Source organism: Heterodontus francisci, chromosome 6 (assembly GCF_036365525.1).
Source record: "Heterodontus francisci isolate sHetFra1 chromosome 6, sHetFra1.hap1, whole genome shotgun sequence".
In the NCBI taxonomy this organism is placed as follows: Eukaryota; Metazoa; Chordata; class Chondrichthyes; order Heterodontiformes; family Heterodontidae; genus Heterodontus; species Heterodontus francisci.
Window position 1 is genome coordinate 42,547,063 of NC_090376.1, and position 21,009 is coordinate 42,568,071.

Below are 21,009 nucleotides of genomic sequence, written 5' to 3' on the forward strand. Positions count from 1 at the left end.
GCCTCCACTGCTCTCTGGGGAAGAGAATTCCACAGACTAATGACCCTCTGAGTGAAAATTTCTTCTTATTGCCGTCTTAAATGGAAGACCCCATATTTTTAAACAGGGTCCCCTAGTTCCAGTCTCTCCCACAAGAGGAAGCATCCTCTCGGCATCTGCCCTGACAAGTTCCCTCAGGATCTTTATATGTTCCAATAAGACCATCTCTCATTCTCCTAAACTCTAATGGATACAGGCCCAACCTGTCCAACCTTTCCTCATAAGATAACCCCTTCATCCCATGAATCAGCCAAGTGAACATACTACCCCTAACCTCAAAGGGAGTGTGCCAGAAGTGGCAGGCACTAGGCTAGCACCTGAATATGCTGCATTCTGACCTGTAATCAGATTACTATTAGCCTTGTTGGGGGTAGATCTTCCGCCTGCCCTTTACAAGAGCAGGGCATGGGACACTACACATCGGATGTTCTCTGAAGACCTGGTGTAAGGTCAACGGAGATGGACCTGATCAGACCAGGAGTACCTACCCACCAAAGGGAAAAGTGTGGCTGAGATTAAAGATAAAAAGCGACTGCCTCCTCCCCTGGCTCTGCGCTTTATCTGTGCTGGTGCATTATTGGCAGGCAGAATTGAGAATTTCTTCCTAGCCCTGGAAAACTCACTGGGATCACTGGCCAAGATTCCCATCACAGATTTTCAGGGCCACTGTATCCTAATGGTTTGCAATTGGGATATGATCTCCTCGAGAACGGTCAAGGCAGTTGGTCAGGCAGGTTCTTCCCCTCTATGGAGAGAGAAGCAGAGTTAACGTTTCACGTCACTGACCTGAAAATAACTGACTAACTGGCAGCCAAAACTGTTATCGAGGGGAAGAATAAAAGCAAAATACTGCAGTGACCTGAAACATTACCTCTGCTTCTCTCTCCACAGATGCTGCCAGACCTGTTGAGTATTACCAGCATTTCTTGTTTTTATTTCAGGTTTCCAGCATATGCAGTATTTTGCTTTTATTCTTCCCCTCTATAACAGTTTTGGCTGCCAGTTAGTCAGTTATTTTCATAAATACTCTTCAACTTGGTTCACTTATGTTAACAGTTAGTGGCATAAGACAATTGGGTTTGTAGTTAACCAAGTTTATGCGATCACTTGTCTTGAAAATGTGTAACATGTACTGTAAAGTTGGAGGCTTTACTAGACTAGTAGCTGGAATGGGTGGCCTGTCTGACCAGGAAAGATTGGACAGGCTAGACTTGCATCCGCTGGAGTTTAGAAGAGTAAGAGGCGACTTGATTGAAACGTATAAGATCCTAAGGGTCTTGACGGGGTGGATGTGAAAAGGATGTTTCCCCTTGTGGGAGAATCTAGAACTAGGGTCACTGCTTAAAAATAAGGGGTCGTCCATTTGAGACAGAGGTGAGGAGAAATCTTTTCTCAGAGGGTCGTGACTCTTAGGGATTCTCTTCCTCATAAGGCGGTGGAAGCAGATTCTTTGAATATTTTTAAGACAGAGTTAGATAGATTCTTGATGAGCAAGGGGGTAAAAGGTTATCGGGGATAAGTGGAAATGTGGAGTAGTCAGTTCAGCCATTAACTTATTGAATGGCGAAGTAGATTCGAGGGACAGAGTGGCCTACTCCTGCTCCTGATTTGTATGTTCGTAAGTGTTCAGTCATCTAATTTGATAATTTGAGTGATTTTATAATTGATTAGTGTTGTATTTCAGGCAAATATGAAACCTACACAAATTTTGTATGCTTTTTATATAATATGTGTGTGTTGTGTGGCACTCTACTTTTTGTTAAATTGATGACAAAAGTCAGGTATTTTGGATTGAATGGTGCCAGCTTAATTTGTTTACATTCAGCTTTAAAATGCCAGACACAGCAGTTGTGTTAACTAGGATTCCAGATTGTTCATTCACATTTAAAATAAATTTCTTGTCTTTTTGCAGTTACACTGAACAACACAGTAGCTGGAATTATGGCTCTGGGGGATTCATGCCCTATGGTTTCACAGGAGTGCTTTCAGGTGCAGCCACGTGCTTCTATGCCTTTGTCGGATTTGACTGCATTGCCACCACAGGTGAGGGAAAGGTTTGTCTGCAGGCTCCACATGTTGGAATCCAAGTCAATATGCTGCGTATTATTTTAACTAGCTGCAAATCTGGTTACCATGGGAACAAAAGCTGTTCTTGTGTATTCTGTGCAGCTGTTTTGTTATAGAAGCATCTAATTATGTATGATGCTTATGAGCATTGTTGTCAGTAAGGTACAATGATGGGTTTCCTCATCCCTTGGGTGGATGTTGTCTGGTGAAGAAACAAGTTGCATCTGGGAGAACCTCTCTTTTTGAGTGGGCTGGCAATACAAGCTCCATTTCAATAGAGGCTCTGCAACTGTATTAAGTAGCTGACTGAGCCAATGAGCATGCTGCTGTTTCAAAACTAACCAGTGAAATATCCAGCAATCTGAGTACTTCCCGGAGGTAATGTGCTACAAGCAAAAGCCCAAAAGGGAGCCATATTTAAAGAGTATTGGCCACCTAGCATGTTTGCAATAGCAAATTGAACCTAATTAGCTTTGTGACTGCCTAATGACAGTGATGCTTACAAGAATGGTGAACGTTCAAAAAGATGAGGTGAAATTATTTGAAAATTCATACGTATTTAGCCCATATTTCTTGGAGGACGAGAGAAACTTTGTAGAAGCTTTTCTCATTGGCTGGGCAGAATTCATGATTGGGTAGATTGCACACACTTGTTTGAGAAAAGTTTATTAAGCTATTTTTTAATCAGTGGTTTCTTATGTTCTTCAGTAGCATATTTGCACCATATCAAAAATAGAGTTCTATCGGATGAATAGCCCAGTTCTGTAATTTAGCAGTCTCCTTTATAGAAATCAGTTCACGAAGCATGTCCTTTTCTTTTACAACTATGCTGGCTACTCCTTGCAGACTCGACGCTCTCTAGATGAATGTTGATATCCCGTAGGATACTTTCAGATATCATGTTAGATAAGATCTTGCTTTTGATTTGACTGTCAAGTAATGCCTGTTGGAAAGTGCACATTTATGGATGTCAAGTCAGAATAGAATCAGGATTTGCTACAATGTTCCCCTCCCACCCACCATTATCGACTAGCCTGTCAACATTTGCAAACCGAGGCCACACATGAAGAATAACTATTTGGATAGCGTATAAGATGTTGTCAGCACCTGATGCAGCTGAATTTACCCCAGAGTAAGCTAAATCTGGAAGGAAGGGGAAACAAGGTAGTATCTCAAAAGTATTTATGCCATTAAGCTGGACTACTTTTTCATTGGAATACAGAGTTTTTAGTAAGGCACACTAAAGGCCTACGCAGGTTGGGAAAAAGAACCCGACCCAAACCCGACCAATCCACTGCAGCCCCGAGCCCGACCCGGCCCGAGTCCCTCCAATTTTGCCCCAACCCTGACTCGACTCGATCCGACCCGACCATCCCTTTTCTTACCTTCCAACTTGGAACCTCCAGGATGCTGCAGCGCATGTGTGATGACGTCATAGTGACGTCACTTGCTGACTGCGCAGACTCAGTTTTGTCTCGGACCCCCGGCTCAGGTAAGTTTTTTTTTTTTTTTTTTAATTTTTGATACTTTCCAGCAGAGCACTTACCGTGTGTGTCCGGCCTGACCTGACCTGGCCCGACTTGGACTCTGCCCGAAAGGACCCGACACATGTTGTCGGGTCCTGTCGGGTTCGGGTCAGGAAGCGGGCCTTTAAGGCGCACTGCATCAAAAATGAGTAATGTATCATTACGTTTTGAATTCTAATGGTCTTCCACTCTTTACTGTTCATTTTTTTTCAGGAGAGGAAGTGAAAAATCCCCAGCGAGCCATTCCATTTGGAATTGTTGCTTCCCTTTTGATCTGTTTTGTTGCCTATTTTGGAGTGTCTGCTGCCCTTACGTTGATGATGCCATATTATTTACTGGACAGGAACAGCCCATTGCCAGTTGCCTTCAAGTATGTTGGATGGGATGGGGCAAAATATGCTGTGGCAGTTGGATCACTTTGTGCCCTTTCCACCAGGTATTATGCAACTCTGTTCTTTCAACGCAGTCATTAACTTGCATGGCTGCAAAAGTAATTTTATTGAGAATGCATGTAACATCCTTAAGTTGAACATGAAAGAATAACCAAACATTATATATGTGGGTGGTTTGCAAAAGGGAGCAGCAGAATAGTAAATTTATGTATGAGAAGTATAAGAAATCTCATACTTTCACTGCCACTCTTTTGTTATCCATTATAGATTCTATAGCCTTATTTAGATGGATTAATTTTGTGGCGGATAAACTCTGAAATCCGGCAAACTGTTTGGAATGCCTTCAGTATCTGTTGTGTTAAAAATAATTTTCTTGGAATTTAGGATATGCAATACAATTGTATGGTTAATAAATGCTCCAGTGTGTTTAATGCTGGAATAAAGGATGCAGAGGTAGTAGTGGCGTAGTGGTGTTGTCACTGGACTAGTAACCTTGTAACCCAGGGTATTGCTCTGGGGACATGGGTTCGATTCCCACCACAACAGAAGGTTGAATTTGAATTCAACTAATAAAAATCTGGAATTAAAAGTTAGTCAAATGAAGGCCATGAAACCGTTGTTGATTGTTGTAAAAACCCATCGAGTTCACTAATGTCCTTTTAGGGAAGGAAATCTGCCATCCTTACCTGGTCTGGCCGACATATGACTCCAGACTCTCAGCAATGTGGTTGACTCTTAAATGCCCTCTGAAATGGCCTAGCAAGCCATTCAGTCGTATCTAACCGATACGAAGTCAATAAAAAGGAATGAAACCGGACGGACCAGCCAGCATTGACCTAGGCAGCGGAAATGACAACGGCAAACCCAGCCCTGTCGACCCTGCAAAGTCCTCCTTACTAACATCTGGGGGATTGTGCCAAAGTTGGGAGAGCTGTCCCACAGACTAGTCAAGCAACAGCCTGATATGGTCATACTCACGGAATCATACCTGACAGATAATGTCCCAGACACTGCGATCACCATGCCCGGTATGTCCAGTCCCACCGACAGGACAGATCCCGCAAAGGTGGCAGCTCAATGGTATACAGTCGGGTGGGTGTTGTCCTGGGAGTCCTATGAAGTCTCATGGCATCAGGTCAAACATGGGCAAGGAAACCTCCTGCTGATTGCCACCTACCGCCCTCCCTCAGCTGATAAGTCAGTACTCCTCCATGTTGAACACCACTTGGAGGAAGCACTGAGGGTGGCAAGGACGCAGAATGTACTCTGGGTGGGGGACTTCAGTGTCCATCACCAAGAGTGGCTTGGTAGCACCACTACTGACCGAGCTGGCCGACTCCTAAAGGACATAGCTGCTAGACTGAGTCGGCGGCAGGTGGTGAGGGAACCAACAAGAGAGAAAAACCTACTTGACCTCGTCCTCACCAATCTGCCTGCCGCAGATGCATCTGTCTATGACAGTATTGGTAGGAGTGAGCACCGCACAGTCCTTGTGGAGACAAAGTCCCGGCTTTACATTGAGGATACCCTCCATCATGTTGTGTGGCACTACCACTGTGCTAAATGGGATAGATTTCGAACAGAAATACTGGGCATCCATGAGGCGCTTTGGGCCATCAGCAGCAGAATTTTACTCGGCCACAATCTGTAACCTCACGGCCTGGCATATCCCCCACTCTACCATTACCATCAAGCCAGGAGACCAACCCTGGTTCAATGAAGAGTGCAGGAGGACATGCCAGGAACAGCACCAGGTATACTTCAAATTGAGGTGTCAACCTGGTGAAGCTACAACACAGGACCACTTGTGTGCCAAACTGCGTAAGCAGCATGCGAAAGAGCGAAGCAATCTCATAACTAACGGATCAGATCTAAGCTCTGCAGTCCTGCCACATCCAGCCGTAAATGATGGACAATTAAACAACTAACTGAAGGAGGTGGCTCCACAAATATCCCCATCCTCAATGAAGGGGGAGTCAAGCACATCAGTGCGAAAGATAAGGCTGAATTATTTGCAACAATCTTCAGCCAGAAGTGCCGAGTTGATGATCCATCTCTGCCTCCTCCTGAAGTCCCCAGCATCACTGACGCCAGATTTCAGCCAATTCGATTCACTCCGCGTGATATCAAGAAATGACTAAAGGCTATGGGCGCTGACAATACTCCGGCAATAGTACTGAAGCCCTGTCCTCTGCTGGTTGGAGTCATACCTAGCGTGATGCCCACAACCCAGGAATGAATTAAAAAAAGGTGATAAATGCACAAAGCACAGTAAAGATCTTAATTGGATTGAGCCTCCCTCTCCTTGCGCCCCCAGCTCCACATTCCAGCACGAAACATTAGGAATAATCATTTAAGGTAAATTTTACAGATTTATCTAGAGTTTCTGGTGTGCGTCTTTGCACGACTAGAGTGAATATCAGGAATTTCAGCAAGGAGGTCGGCTTGTTTGACATGCGGCTGGTATGATTTTCAACGTTCGTTTTAATGGATGGAATGCCACGCAAGTGGCAGATTAAAAGCACTCGTCTCTGTGTAGGGAGCGCTCCTTTTAATTGTTTCCCCAAATGAGGTGGCCAGTTGCTGCATGTCACTGGCTGCCTCCTAGATGGAGATTATCCAGCATCTCCTTGTGCTGGGTCTGGAAATGGCCCTGCAATGTTGTCATAGGTGTAGATGTGGTAGTTGTCTGCTCCTATACAGAGTGTGACTTGTCTGTGCTCATTTGAATGGAATGGCTGGATGTTACCATGTTTGGTGGCACCCTGAGAGACATCTTGATCATCCATGCCAACTCCAGCAATTGCCTTTCTGCTGGTCACTTGCTCCAAAGATCTTTCTGTGAGCAGTCCAGTTGTGCTAGAGAGCTGGACACTCTGTTTCATGGTTACATTAGAGTAACAAAATGGGAGAAGCAAGACATAGAGGCAGGAGAACAATATTCAGGATGTTGCTTTGGTTACATTAGAGTTCCATTAAAATGCCTTGTAAGTCAATGCTGCTACATTATACATAGTAAAAACACCTTAACACTCTTGCATTGCACTGTAAATTCCTCGCCCAACTGTTCCTGGCAATGGGCCACAGCTGAGTGAGCAATAATTCTCTCTCTCATCCTTACTGTTCTACTTCGATAGTATTCTTTATTGCAGAGTGCCCTCTTCCTCCAAAAAAACCTCACTCTTTTCTCCTGCCTCTGTGTCTTGCTTCTCCCATTTTGTTACATTTGTAGATAATTCCCCTTTTAAGTATGGGTAGCAACACTTGAAGATATGCTTTGGTATTTAACCTTCCTCTGACCCCAGTACACTCTGTGCCAGGCATTGTGCGTTGGAACCATCAAATATTTTATTTGTTTGAGCTGACCTTTCACTGTAATGCATTATGTTGCACAGTCAATTCAGTGGAGCACAGGTGAAGAGTGATGCTTATGAAGTTCCTGTGCTCAGACCACTATATACCTCCAACTGTTAAGGTTGTGCTATGCTATGCACCATATATCATAAAATAGTTGCCTTTTAAACTGCTTTGGAAAGATTCACATGGAAAGAATTTGTAGTGGTTCACTGAATTGCAACGCAAACAATTAAATTGAGCCCTTCAGATTTCTAATAGTTTAATTGTTGTTCAGCGGATCAGCTGTTAATGATCGAGAAATGTAGATATAAATTCAGAAGGTGTAAGGAACAAAAATGTGTTTTACTATCTCAAATCTTCTCTTGGCATATAAATTCTAAGTGCAGCTCTGCTATTCTGTTGAAGGCCTGAATTTCTTCACTAATTGCTGTGTTCAGTATACCCGTAAGTGGCTTTGTGAGTGTGTTTTGTGACCTAACGTTATGTGAGGACTCTTTGAAGCAAAAGATAGAAACCCACCTTTGGAACCACACAAGAATTTTTTTTATATAAAGTGTATGAAAGCCAGGTGAGGAGCACAAAGAAAAGTCTTCAGGATCTTTGACGTGAAAAGCAAACGAGCTGAAGGCACCCAGGTGCAAACATAGCATTTGAAAAGATGGAGACATGAACTAATGAGCAAAATATTCAGGGAAAATGAGCACGTGTCAGATTTGAAAAGAATTCTAAGGAGATAATGCACAACCATACCTGAAAGCAGTAAAATCACACATTGCTGAGACATGAAAGTTGTCAGAAAAACAGCCAAAAGCTTTCACTCTTTATGAACCGAACAAAAAAAGATGTCTCATGTATTAATAAGCCTGAGGCTGTCCAGATGAAAGTTGGACACCAGCCAAACTTTCCACCTTCCCTCCAGTTAGAAATCACTTGTCAGAAACGTCCTGCATGGAGCCATAGTTCTTTCCCTCTTTGATGCTGTTTTCTTTCCTGGGAACAAGGAAGAAATCCTTTCACTCTTCTTTCTTTCCTTCCCTCTCCTCGCTCTCCCATCCCAGTGGAAATAGTTTTCCCTATTCACTTTAGCAAAACTTTCCATCATTTAAAAAAAAAACTATATTAAATCTCCTTGGCTTTTCTGCTTCTGTGAAAATAGTCCCAGTATCTCAAGTCTTTGCTTATAACAATAGTTTGTCTTCCCTGGCTTCATTCTGGTCAATCCATGTTGTACTCTGGCTGTAATGTCCTTTCTATAATAGGGTGCCCAATACTGCACACAGTATTCTAACTGGTCTAACTAATGTTGTGTATAAATTCATCATTCCTTCTTTACTTTTGTACTGGATATCCTTATTATAGAACATTTTTATGGCTTAATCTGCCTGCACTTGCAGCTTGAGAGAATTATGTATTTGAACACCTCGGCCTTCCTCTTCATCCATAATCCTTCAGTATCTTGCCATGAAATCCATGCTTCTACTCTTCAGTCATGAATTTCCTGCAGGAAGGTGGGATTAGGCTGGGTATCTCTTCATTAACCAGCACGGGACGAATGACCTGTGTTGTAAATTTTCTCTGATTTCTCTGCTTTCTATAGCTTGGCCAGAAGCAGCTCTAAGGAAATTCCTGACCCTTGTTTTTTTTTATCTCTGAAAATCTATTATTTAACACTTATTAAATTGTATCTGCCACCAGTCTGCCCAGTCTACTAATCTTTTTGAAGTCTTTCTTCAGGTTATCCCATCTAAAAAAACAAATAGTCAGTCATAATATTTAGAAATATTGCAAATAAGTTCAGTTATTACAATTAATTTTCAAAGGCTATTCCATTCACTACAGTTTTCACAAATTATTCACCTCTTGAAAATCAAGAATGAGATCTTTCCAGCAGACTTCATTGCAGTCATTATTGTAGGGAATTGGATTCACAACATTACCACATCCTGCCAGTTGACGAGATGTTTGTGATATTTTGATGACTGATAATATATGCTTTTCACTGGGACCGTAAATCCTTGACCCTTCAGTTTTGCCAATAGTCCAGTGAGAGTGGGAGAAGGACCAGAAACTAGGCTGGGACCCAGCTATGCCAGATGCCACCCTTATACTGGGGATCTTGTAGCCTTTCAGGCTGAACCTCTCTGCCTGTTCCATGTCTGTGATGGTTGTGGTGCACATGAGGAGGATCAAGTCAAGGACAGTGGCCACATCACCACTTTCCCCCCTCCCCAGAAATGGGACAAGATTTTTTTTTAAAATTGTTACATGAAGCCCTCTTAAAAAGGGGGCACACTTTAGTTCCCCCACCCAATCAGCAAGGCTGCAGCATAAGGCAGGTGGGCACCCGAGATACCCCCAAGTAGCTTCACCAACAATATTAAAATTGGGAACCAGTCTTCTGATCCCACATACTGGATTGGAGATCACCAAAAGACTTGATTCAAGTGTTTCGACCAAGTGAGCAATGTCTAGGGGTCTTTTTCTATCTTTACCTCATGTTATTGTAACATGTTTTTATTTTTTAAACACTGTTTTGAGCTCCCCTTTTCGTGAATCCTTGTTCACAGTTTCCAATTATAAGGCAAAGAACTGAGCACAAACAGGCTTTCTTTGGTTTAAAGCAGAAAGATTAAATTTATTAAACCTTAAACTTAACTACAGTACGATTCACGCCTATGCATATACGACGCGCTCACACTAGCATGTACACACGATATAAACATGCAAAGATATGGACAGAAAAGAGCAGAAGAAAAGATAAGGAGAACAGTTTGAGGCAATCACTTGTTACTGGTATCTGAAGCTCGCTGTATTCCTTGATTGAAGGTATGGTCTGGCGTTGCGTTGGGGCCCAGTATCAGTCTTAAACCTTGTTCATGTAGGAAATCTTTCTCTCTTTTAGTTTCACGTGTTTTCACAAGATTCAGTTCTGTGGGAAGAGATGAAGGTAGACAGGAGAGGCTGTAATTCTTGCTTCAGTTCCCGGAGAAGTGTTTACTCCATGAGTACATGGCTTTGTCTCCATTCAAATTCCTTTGATGGGAGTTCAAATTCAAAAAAGACTCCCAGGTTAGTCATGTGACTAGTTCCTTATATGGAGCAGTCTTTTCACATCCTTTGTTGGAGGTTCAAATTTCTCTGCCACAGCCAGTTCGCCATGTGACTAAAAATGGTCTGACCACATCTGTGTATTGGAGAAGCAAATGCTGGATCCCCATTGTTTCAGCAGTGACTGTTACTATGGAAATGTCTTTTTTAAGTTTTAATGTTCATGTGGCGAAATAATGTGTGCCTCAGTCTTGGCAGGTGGGGTTTTCCTGACACAAGTTTCAGACCACTGTTTGGCTTGTGAATGGTTATTGATTTTTAGAAAAGTGAAGGAATCTCCAGTATTTCCAGCCATTGTTCCCTCTAAGCTGCACAGCAGCCCGACAGTTTCCACACACAAGTCGGCCCCTTTAAGTGACCGCGCATGCAGGAAATCTGAAAGGGGCTATGCATTTAAACAAATCGCTTATGCACTCCAAAAAAAAAAATAGAGGGTACGTAGTTTCCAGCCTCTAAACATCACATTTTGTTTGCATAAAGGATAGTGCTCGTTTAATTCTAACAGTTTTATAATTTGCAACAATCTTGCATCGCTGCATGATCCTTTTAAAAATGACCACACTTCTCCATGGTTTCTGTCCAGCAAGATGGTATTTCTCAGCATGTTTGACAATATGAAAATTTAAAGAAACATACATTGTAACATTTCTGATTGCCTTTGATAAAGAAGTTGGTTGTTTCAAGGATTTGTTTTTACAATTAACTGTGGGTCTGATTGTATAATACTAACCTAGGATGGACTGTCTTTTTCTATTAGTCTTCTTGGTTCCATGTTTCCAATGCCGAGAGTAATTTATGCTATGGCAGAGGACGGACTGCTATTTAGAGTGTTGGCCAGAATCAACGAAAAGACTAAAACGCCACTTATTGCTACAGTAGTCTCGGGGGTTGTAGCAGGTAAGGGACTGTCACAAAAAGAAACAGCAGGGAAGGTAAATGTATTCTGCCAAATGTGTGGTCTTGTAGCCTCTGATTTACACTAAGATCTTGGAGCTTTTTCCCCCAAAGTTTTACATTTCTATTTGCAATTTTTTTCTTTCCTTCAGTTCTCTGAGTACTGAAAATGCAGTTTCTCAGTATTGTCACATGCTGAAACTGTCTGATAACTTTTCAAAATATTTTTAATGCAAAGTTCCAACTTGGTTGTTTAATATGTGTTGCCTGGTCATTTAGAATCATGGTAATTTGCAGGGTGGAAGGAGGTCACTTGGCCCATCATGTCTGTGCTAACTGACAAGTAGTCATCTAGCCTAATCTCACTTTCCAGCTCTTGGTCTGTAGCCTTGTAGTTTAGGGCACTTCAAGTGCACATTCAAGTACTTTTTAAATGATATGAGGGTTTCTGCCACTAGCATCCTTTCAGGCAGTGAATTCCAGATCCCCATCACCCTGTGGGAGAAAAATGTCCCCTTGAATCCCCTATAAACTTCCTAACTCTTGCCCTAAATCTATGCCTCCAGCTATGGACCCCTGAACCAAGGGGAATAGGGCCTTCCTATCCACTCTATCTAGACCCCTCATAATTATATACACGTTTATCTCCTTTCCTTTCATTGTCAGCTTGAGCTAAAGGCCTGCTCAGGTCAGGAAAAAAAACCTGACAGAACCACATCGGACCTGAGTCCGAGTCCCTCCATTTTTTTTCTCATGCCCAACCTGACCCGACCCGACCACCGGAATGTTCACTTTACCTACCTTCCCATTCTGAATCTGCAGGAAGCCGCAGCATGCGCGTGATGACGTCATAGAGTCGCTCACTGTGCAGACTCAGAGTTTCCCTCCTTGACATCCCGGACTCCTAGCTAAGATAGGCTTTTCAACTCTTGACACTTGTTAAACTCAACTTCCCAGCAGAGCAAAATGTAATACTTACTGTGTGTGCCTGGCCCGACCCGACCTGAGCCCGAAAGCCGGACCCGGAAGAGCGATCCGACCCGACCCAAACTCGACACATGTCGTCGGGTCCCATCGGGTTCAGATCGAGTAGCAAGCCTTTAGCTGGAGCGAGGAGACTGTTCTAAACTGACGTCCTCCAACGCAGCTATGGAGCACATTATTAGTGTTGCATGAAGCCACCGTTGGCCATTTGCCTTCCACATTCCTCCCTCTGCCCACTCTGAAGAAATGCCTTATGCTATTTGGCATCTTTCCACAGCAGCACATCTGAGCTCAGCAGTGTTGCAAAGTGGCTAACTGTATGCGTGAGCTCACATTACAGCACTCGCCCAACTCATTGTGCCAGTCACAAAAGCTCTTCCTAATTTGGATTATCTTTTGGATGAGCTAAAATATAAATTTAAAAAAGAAGTCTAATATTGGAATTATTGCATCGGGTAGAGGAAATGCTATTAGTTTTTTTTCCAACTTCAGTCATGGTTCTGTTATGTTATAGGCCTGATGGTCACCTTTTGGCATCAATACGTTTACTTTCCCTGACTGATCATAATCACTTGAGTTATATAATTGATTTCTCCCTTGCAGCCTATTGGGTTCAATGTTTCCATTGCCAAGAATCCTGTTTGCAATGGCACGGGATGGTCTGCTATTCAGATTTCTTTCCGGAGTGAGTGAGAGAAAAGCCCCAATAGTTTCAACTATTACAGCTGGGGTTCTTGCTGGTAAGCTCTTATTGCAAGCTTTAAGTCGTGGGCTGCAGTGTGCTACCTACCTCTTGAGCTAATAACCTTGCACTCTGACTGCATACTGCATATCTAACCTGTGTGAGTACCAACTAAATAAAATTTATAAACAGGTATTTTCTAATGATGTATGTTTGTTCCATTGCATTAATATTTGCATTTTCCCAGTTCCATCTTTGCACATGAACTGCTCGCTACCAGGCAGCATCCTTTAGTAGGGAAGGCAGCACAGTGTGCACTATGGATGATCCCGCAATTATGGTTGATATATCTGTTTTTCTAATAATCAATAGGAACAATTAGAATTGCTGAGCTGGTTACGGGAACCAGTCTGACCAGCTGAAATTTGCTCCCAAACTGTGATAGGCCCAAGGGACTGGGATTAGTTACAAGTCATTTGTTTGGGAGGCAAGTGCTGAACTGGCTATGCCTCTGGCCCATCTAACAACAGATTTAACTTTAAAAATACAGTGATCTTTCATGCATATTAATAATGAGCATTCTCTTTCCTTTGTACAGTTTGCATATCAAAACCTTTGTGGCTCAGTTTGTGTGATGAGAATACTGAGATTCAGACTACTAGGCTAGATGGGATTGAGGTTCACAAGGAGGAGGTGTTAGCAATTTTGGAAAGTGTGAAAATCGATAAGTCCCCTGGGCCAGATGGGATTTATCCTAGGATTCTCTGGGAAGCCAGGGAGGAGATTGCAGAGCCTTTGTCCTTGATCTTTATGTCGTCATTGTTGACAGGAATAGTGCCGGAAGACTGGAGGATAGCAAATGTTGTCCCCTTGTTCAAGAAGGGGAGTAGAGACAGCCCTGGTAATTATAGACCTGTGAGCCTTACTTCGGCTGTGGGTAAAATGTTGGAAAAGGTTATAAGAGACAGGATTTATAATCATCTTGAAAAGAATAAGTTCATTAGCGATAGTCAGCACGGTTTTGTGAAGGGTAGGTCGTGCCTCACAAACCTGATTGAGTTTTTCGAGAAGGTGACCAAACAGGTGGATGAGGGTAAAGCAGTGGATGTGGTGTATATGGATTTCAGTAAGGCGTTTGATAAGGTTCCCCACGGTAGGCTATTGCAGAAAATACGGAAGTATGGGGTTGAAGGTGATTTAGAGCTTTGGATCAGAAATTGGCTAGCTGAAAGAAGACAGAGGGTGGTGGTTGATGGCAAATGTTCATCCTGGAGTTTAGTTACTAGCGTTGTACCGCAAGGATCTGTTTTGGGGCCACTGCTGTTTGTCATTTTTATAAATGACCTGGAAGAGGGTGTAGAAGGGTGGGTTAGTAAATTTGCGGATGACACGAAGGTCGGTGGAGTTGTGGATAGTGCCGAAGGATGTTGTAGGGTACAGAGGGACATAGATAGGTTGCAGAGCTGGGCTGAGAGATGGCAAATGGAGTTTAATGTGGAAAAGTGTGAGGTGATTCACTTTGGAAGGAGTAACAGGAATGCAGAGTACTGGGCTAATGGGAAGATTCTTGGTAGTGTAGATGAACAGAGAGATCTTGGTGTCCAGGTACATAAATCCCTGAAAGTTGCTACCCAGGTTGATAGGATTGTTAAGAAGGCATATGGTGTGTTAGCTTTTATTAGTAGGGGGATCGAGTTTCGGAGCCACGAGGTCATGCTGCAGCTGTACAAAACTCTGGTGAGACCGCACCTGGAGTATTGCGTGCAGTTCTGGTCACCGCATTATAGGAAGGATGTGGAAGCTTTGGAAAGGGTGCAGAGGAGATTTACTACGATGTTGCCTGGTATGGAGGGAAGGTCTTGCGAGGAAAGGCTGAGGGACTTGAGGTTGTTTTCGTTGGAGAGAAGGAGGAGGAGAGGTGACTTAATAGAGACATATAAGATAATCAGAGGGTTAGATAGGGTGGATAGTGAGAGTCTTTTTCCTCGGATGGTTATGGCAAACACGAGGGGACATAGCTTTAAGTTGAGGGGTGATAGATATAGGACAGATGTTAGAGGTAGTTTCTTTACTCAGAGAGTAGTAGGGGCGTGGAACGCCCTGCCTGCAACAGTAGTAGACTCGCCAACTTTAAGGGCATTTAAGTGGTCATTGGATAGACATATGGATGAAAATGGAATAGTGTAGGTCAGATGGTTTCACAGGTCGGCGCAACATCGAGGGCCGAAGGGCCTGTACTGCGCTGTAATGTTCTAAAATGCTCAACCAATCGGGATGTGCTTGTGTCTTTAAGACACAAGTTTTTTGATGCACATCTGAATATGCTGCAGTTTTTCAAATGTAGTACTAATTGATATTTTTGTTTTAAAATCAATACTTACATGTTTTTATTGAGAATTGGACTGCATTCTTCAGGTGAGAGTTAAATGAAGGTCGCAGCTGCCTCTTCAGGTGGATGTTAAGTATCTAAGGGCACTGTTCAGTGAAGAGCAGAGAACTGTTCTGGCTGTCTGACCAGCATTGCTCCTTCAACCAACTCCGCTGAAAAAAAATTACCTGATTATTTTTCTCATTGCTGTTTATGGGATGTCGCTAATGCAGAATGGCTGCTTTGGTTTGCAACTTAACACATCACTGCACTCCAAAAAAGTAATTGTGTGAAGCTTTGAGATGTTCCAGTGATGTAAGGTTCTATATAAACACAAGTATATATTTATTGTTGCTATGTTTGGTGCTGTTGAATTTCTGCTACAGTAATTGCTGTGATGTAATTAAAAGGAAAATAGAATTGTTGAGCACAGATTTCCTAATGGTGGATAACAGAGGAGTTCTTGCTGCAGATATTGTTGAACTTGGTTGATTGTTTTATGTTGGTAAAGCAGATTTATTACTTGCGTTTAATAACATACTCTGTAAATTTTATTCATTATGGTAATTCAGACTTTTTTATTTTGCTAGTGTATAATGTAACTTGCTGAACCTGTATAAAGGACTGGTTGGGCCCTGGTCACCACACTTAAGGAAGGATGTGAGGGTCCTTGACAGGGTGCAGAGGATATTTACCAGAATGGTTCCAGAGATGAGGGTTTTTAGGTACAAGGTTAGGTTAGAGAAGCTGGGGTTGTTCTCCTTGGAGCAAAGGAGATTGAGGGCGATTTCATAGAGGTGTACATGATTATGGCAGGTTTGGATAAGGTAGACAAAGAAAAACTGTTTCCTTTAGCTGATGCTACAAGGACTAGGGGACTCAGATATTTAAGGTTTTGGGCAAGAGATGCAGGGGCAATGTGAGAGAGAACTTTTTTATGCAGCAAGTGACAATGACCTGGAACTCGCTGCCTATGAGGGTGGTGGAAGACGATGAATGATTCAGAAGGAAATTGGTTGGGCACTTGAGGGAAATAAACTTGCAGAGCTAAACGCTAGAGCAGGGGAATGGGACTGACTAGATTGCTACAGAAAGCCAGCATGGACTTGATGGGCTGAATATGGCACTGACGAAAGCCAATGACTCTGACTGTTGATTACCCGAATCCTTATTCCCAAAGAGCTGGGCATAGCGATGTGTCTAAGATAAAGTCAGCTTGTAGTAGTACTATTGCTGCTGTTCTACTTCCATTCAAAGGGTAAAATTAGCTGGCAGACAGTGGGAAAACCACGACTTTGAAGAAAATTAGTGCAGTACAACAGTGTTTATATTTTGTTTAAACTGTTGATCTTTAAGTAGAAACTTGGAATCACATTACTGTCTCATTGCAGCTATCATGGCCTTCTTGTTCGACCTCAAGGACCTTGTGGATCTGATGTCAATTGGGACCCTTCTTGCCTACTCATTGGTGGCTGCGTGTGTTTTGGTGCTCAGGTAACTTTGTGTATGTTTCTTCAGAAATCAGTAATTTGTTGTCCTTCATATGAGCTTTCATTTCCCCCACCACCCCTTCAATTTTCATGCCTCTGTGCTGTCCTGGAGACTGGTTCATATTGGGGTATGGATCCATGGCTGGCAAAACCCTCTGACACTTTGTTCTTCATATGCAAGAGCAGATGGTGAGTTTTGGCAAGATATTCGGCTTTTGGGATGGGGAGGAAATGTTGCAGCTGAGTTTGATTCTGATCTCACCTGATGCCCAGGATTGCGCACTTTCTAGCTGGCATCACCAGATAGCAAATAGGAGAAGAACCCCAACCTTTTTTCTCCTCCTTAGCATGGAGATATTAGGATCATTGCACTGCTCTCGCTACTACCCTGACCAAGAGAATCTGACCCAGCACAGACCAGGAACCAAACTTGGCACCTTCCTGATATGAATGACTCAGTGGTACACAGTGCATGTTGCTGAAGGAGCCACTTGTATAGCTTTTCAATTTGAGTTCAGTCAGTTGATTTTAAAAATGAAATCTTTTTGTATATGGTTAACACATTGTCCTGGTAAGACATCTGGATAACTAATATGTCTCTTTGCAGATATCAGCCTGACCAGTTTTGTAAAGCAACCTATCAAATGGCAAACACATCTGATGATGCAGATGTGACTGAGTCGGTCAGTACTAGTGAATCCCAAGCAGCAGTTTTACCAGAGAGCGAAGAAGAATTCTCATTGAATGCCATGTTATTCCCTGAAAATAGTCTCCCTTCTGAGCAATCAGGCTTTATCGTTAAAACGTGTGTGTGTTTTATTGGTAAGTTACCAAGTTGTGAATTTCTCTCATTGACTTAAACATCATACTTTTTTTAGAATCAAAGTTCACTTATTTTCTTGATTTTAATTAGCAGCAGCGTTGCTTTTGATAAAAAAAAATGTAGCTGTGCAGCAATTATGGGCAGACCGGCTTAGTCCAAGCAGACTGCCTTTATTTTCCCTTACCCAAAGAACTCTGTCTGTAGAAACAGGGCATAGCTATTCTGGGTATTTTGGAGGAGATCTGCCCTTGCTGCATATACTTTTCCAAGGAGGCAATGACAGAGTTATACCTTTTCCTCCAGACAATACCTACAATAGGGATGTACTGCCAGTAACTGCAAAGGTGCTGGCAGTCATCAGCTTCTATGTCACTGGATGCTATTTGCCAAATTTGTTAGTCTGCCATGCATCAATGCTTCCAGCAAGTGGCACATGCATTGTTTCTCAGAGTAAATTTTTTCTGAGGGTTGTGCGACTTTGGAACTCTCTGCCTCAGAAGGTGGTGGAGGTGGGGTCATTGAATATTTTTAAGGCAGAGGTTGATAGATTCTTGTTCCAGAGGGAATCAAAGGTTATTGGGGGTAGTTGGGAGTGTGGAATTCGAGACACACAGATCAGCCATGATTTTATTGAATGGCGGAGCAGGCTAGAGGGGCCGACTGGCTTAATTCTGCTCCGAATTCGTATGTTCGTAAACCCTTCCATCACAGAACGCCATCAGAAACAGAGCACATAACACTTTTTCCAGGTGCTAGTTCCACTTGAAGTGCAGGGCATTATAGATTGCACCCAAGTGCCCACCCTGCATTGCAACTTCTGAGTCAGATAATGAATATACATCATATGCTTGTTTTTTGTTGGAAGCTTACTTCATGATGATTTTCTACGTGACCTGTAAAATATCTTTGAAACAGGTGAAAGGTTACCTTGGGGCTTTTTAATGCAGCATTGGCCGTTGACCAATGAGAATAACTTCTTTGTGGCCTGCATATTCTGTCCATATACTTCAGGCAGGTAAATACTGGGTACTCTGCCAATCTTCTTCACCTGCCAACTTCAGCACCTTTGCTCCATGACCTTTACATTTCAGAACTGGCATCTAATCTTTCACCTCCCTGCTCCTTGCACCATATGGACAGCTGTTTGGTGAGAGGGTGCCCTCTGCCCTAAAGAAGGCAACCCTGCTTTGTTGCATTTTCTGCAAACACTTGTAGTGCAACCTCGGAAGCGGGGCAGTGTGACTGCTTTGTTTTGCTGTTTCATTTATTTCATGATCAATAAGCGAACAAAAGCAGTCACTGATAACAGTTGATGCTATGTAAAATCACATGCAGCCTTCCTTTTAAACAGCGACAACTGTTTAATAGTTAATAAAATAAAAGCAAAATGCTGCAGATGCTGAAAATCTGAAATAAAAACACAAAGGGCTGGAAATACTCAGCAGGTCTGGCAGCATCTGTGGAGAGAGAAGCGAAGTTAACGTTTCAGGTCTGTGACCTTTCATCAGAACTTTAAAAGTTGTTGTGCAGGAAATCCCAATCCACGCAGGGAGATCATAATGTTTAAATAATTTCACTACATGTTCATATTTAACTGAGCTGACCTTACAGAATCATGTAAGCTAACCCTTCAAAAATGCTGAATGCTCCCAATGAATTGGTTCAGATACAGAGGAAGATCAGCCTTATGCATTAGGAAGAGAACAGGAAAATTGCACAGGGTCATACAATGCCATTAAGGGTCACTAATGTTGACTTTTATTGCAGATCTTTAAAAAGTCATGTTTTTCACATTCCATTTTTAGCATTGAAAATTGGGGGATAAAATTGGTAATTTCAGGAGAAATCAGTAAAAAAAAAAAGATTTGTAACATGTAAGAACATCTCCACAGTTATTTAAATGACGTTGCGGCTTGCATTGGAGTGAAACAAAATGTTCAAATAATTTCACCATGTGTAGGGGAAAAGCACCAATAAAAGAAGTAGAAAATGATCTAATGGACAGTAAGTTTTTTTTTCATTCAAAACTTTTAATTCATTTTAGTGCACACAATTAACAGTGAAGCAAGGGAAAGAATTCCAGGCTGAATGGAAGAAATCAAGTAGGCCATTTGGTTCTTCAAGCTTGCTGTACCATTCAACAAGATCGTGACTGATCTTCTATCTCTGCTGCACCTTCCTGCACTATCCCCATATCCTGTGATTTCTTTAGGAGCCCAAAATCTATCGATCTCTGACTTGAATATACTCAACAACTGAGCATCCGCAGCCCTCTGGAGTAGAGAATTCCAAAGGTTGATGAAATTGCTTCTCATCAATCCGAAATGGCAGACCCCTTATTCTGAGACTCTGTCCCCATGTTCCCGACTCGCCAGTCGGGGGAAACATTCTCCCTGTCAAACCTCTTAACAGTTTTATGTTCAAATGAGATTACCTCTCATTCTTCTAAACTCGAGGAAATATAGGCCTAGTCTACTCAATCTCATTAGACAATCCCTGTGTCCCAGGAATCACCAGCGAACCTTTATTGCATTCCCTCTAAGGCAAGTATATCCTGCCCTAGGTACACTGTACTCCAGGTGGGACTCACCAAGGCCCTATATAATAGCTTGCTCTACCTGCATGTTAACTTTGTGATCCATGTACAAGGTGATTCAGGCCCCCTGAATACTAACATTTCCCGGTCTTTTATTATTTTAATACGTATCCTGCTTTTCTATTTTTCCTACTAAAGAGGATAACTTCACATTTCTCCACATTATATTCCATCTGCCACTTTGCCCACTCGCTTAGTCTGTCTTTGCATCCTCCGAACAGCTTACTTTCTCACCTAACATTATATCAGCAGCAAACATGGATGCATTACACTCTGTCCCCTCATCTAATCCATTTATATAGATTGTAAGTACCTGAGGTCTAAGCATTGGTCCTTGCGTACTCCACTAGCTACAGCCTGCCAAGCTGAAAATGACCCATTTGTCCCTACTCTGTTTTCGGTCTGTTAACCAATCCTCCATCCATACTAATACATTACCCCAATCCCATGAGCCCTAATTTTGTGTAATAACGTCTTGTGCAGCACCTTAACAAATGCTTTTTGAAAATCCAAATATACTACATCCATTGGTTTTCCTTTATCCATTCCATCAGTTACAACCTCAAAAAAAAAAATTCAAACAAGTTTGTCACACACAATTTCGCTTTGATAAATCTGTGTTAACACTGCTTAATCATATGATGATTTTCTAAATGCCCTGTTATCACATCCCTAATAATAGA

The 21,009-nt window shown here is 42.4% G+C and overlaps 1 protein-coding gene across 5 annotated transcripts in view; it reads left to right on the forward strand.

Annotated features, from left to right (window-relative positions):
* LOC137371266 (high affinity cationic amino acid transporter 1-like) overlaps positions 1-21,009 on the forward strand; it is a 102,560-nt gene that overhangs the window by 63,465 nt on the left and 18,086 nt on the right. For 4 of the 5 annotated variants that reach the window (XM_068033535.1, XM_068033536.1, XM_068033534.1 and 1 more), the window contains 5 exons: positions 1,952-2,082; positions 3,846-4,068; positions 11,247-11,386; positions 16,809-16,911; positions 17,515-17,729. In XM_068033535.1, the coding sequence (XP_067889636.1) occupies positions 1,952-2,082; positions 3,846-4,068; positions 11,247-11,386; positions 16,809-16,911; positions 17,515-17,729 (812 nt within the window). Of the gene's footprint in view, positions 1-1,951; positions 2,083-3,845; positions 4,069-11,246; positions 11,387-12,970; positions 13,108-16,808; positions 16,912-17,514; positions 17,730-21,009 lie in introns of all 5 variants that reach the window. The other variant, XM_068033533.1, reaches the window with a different exon arrangement.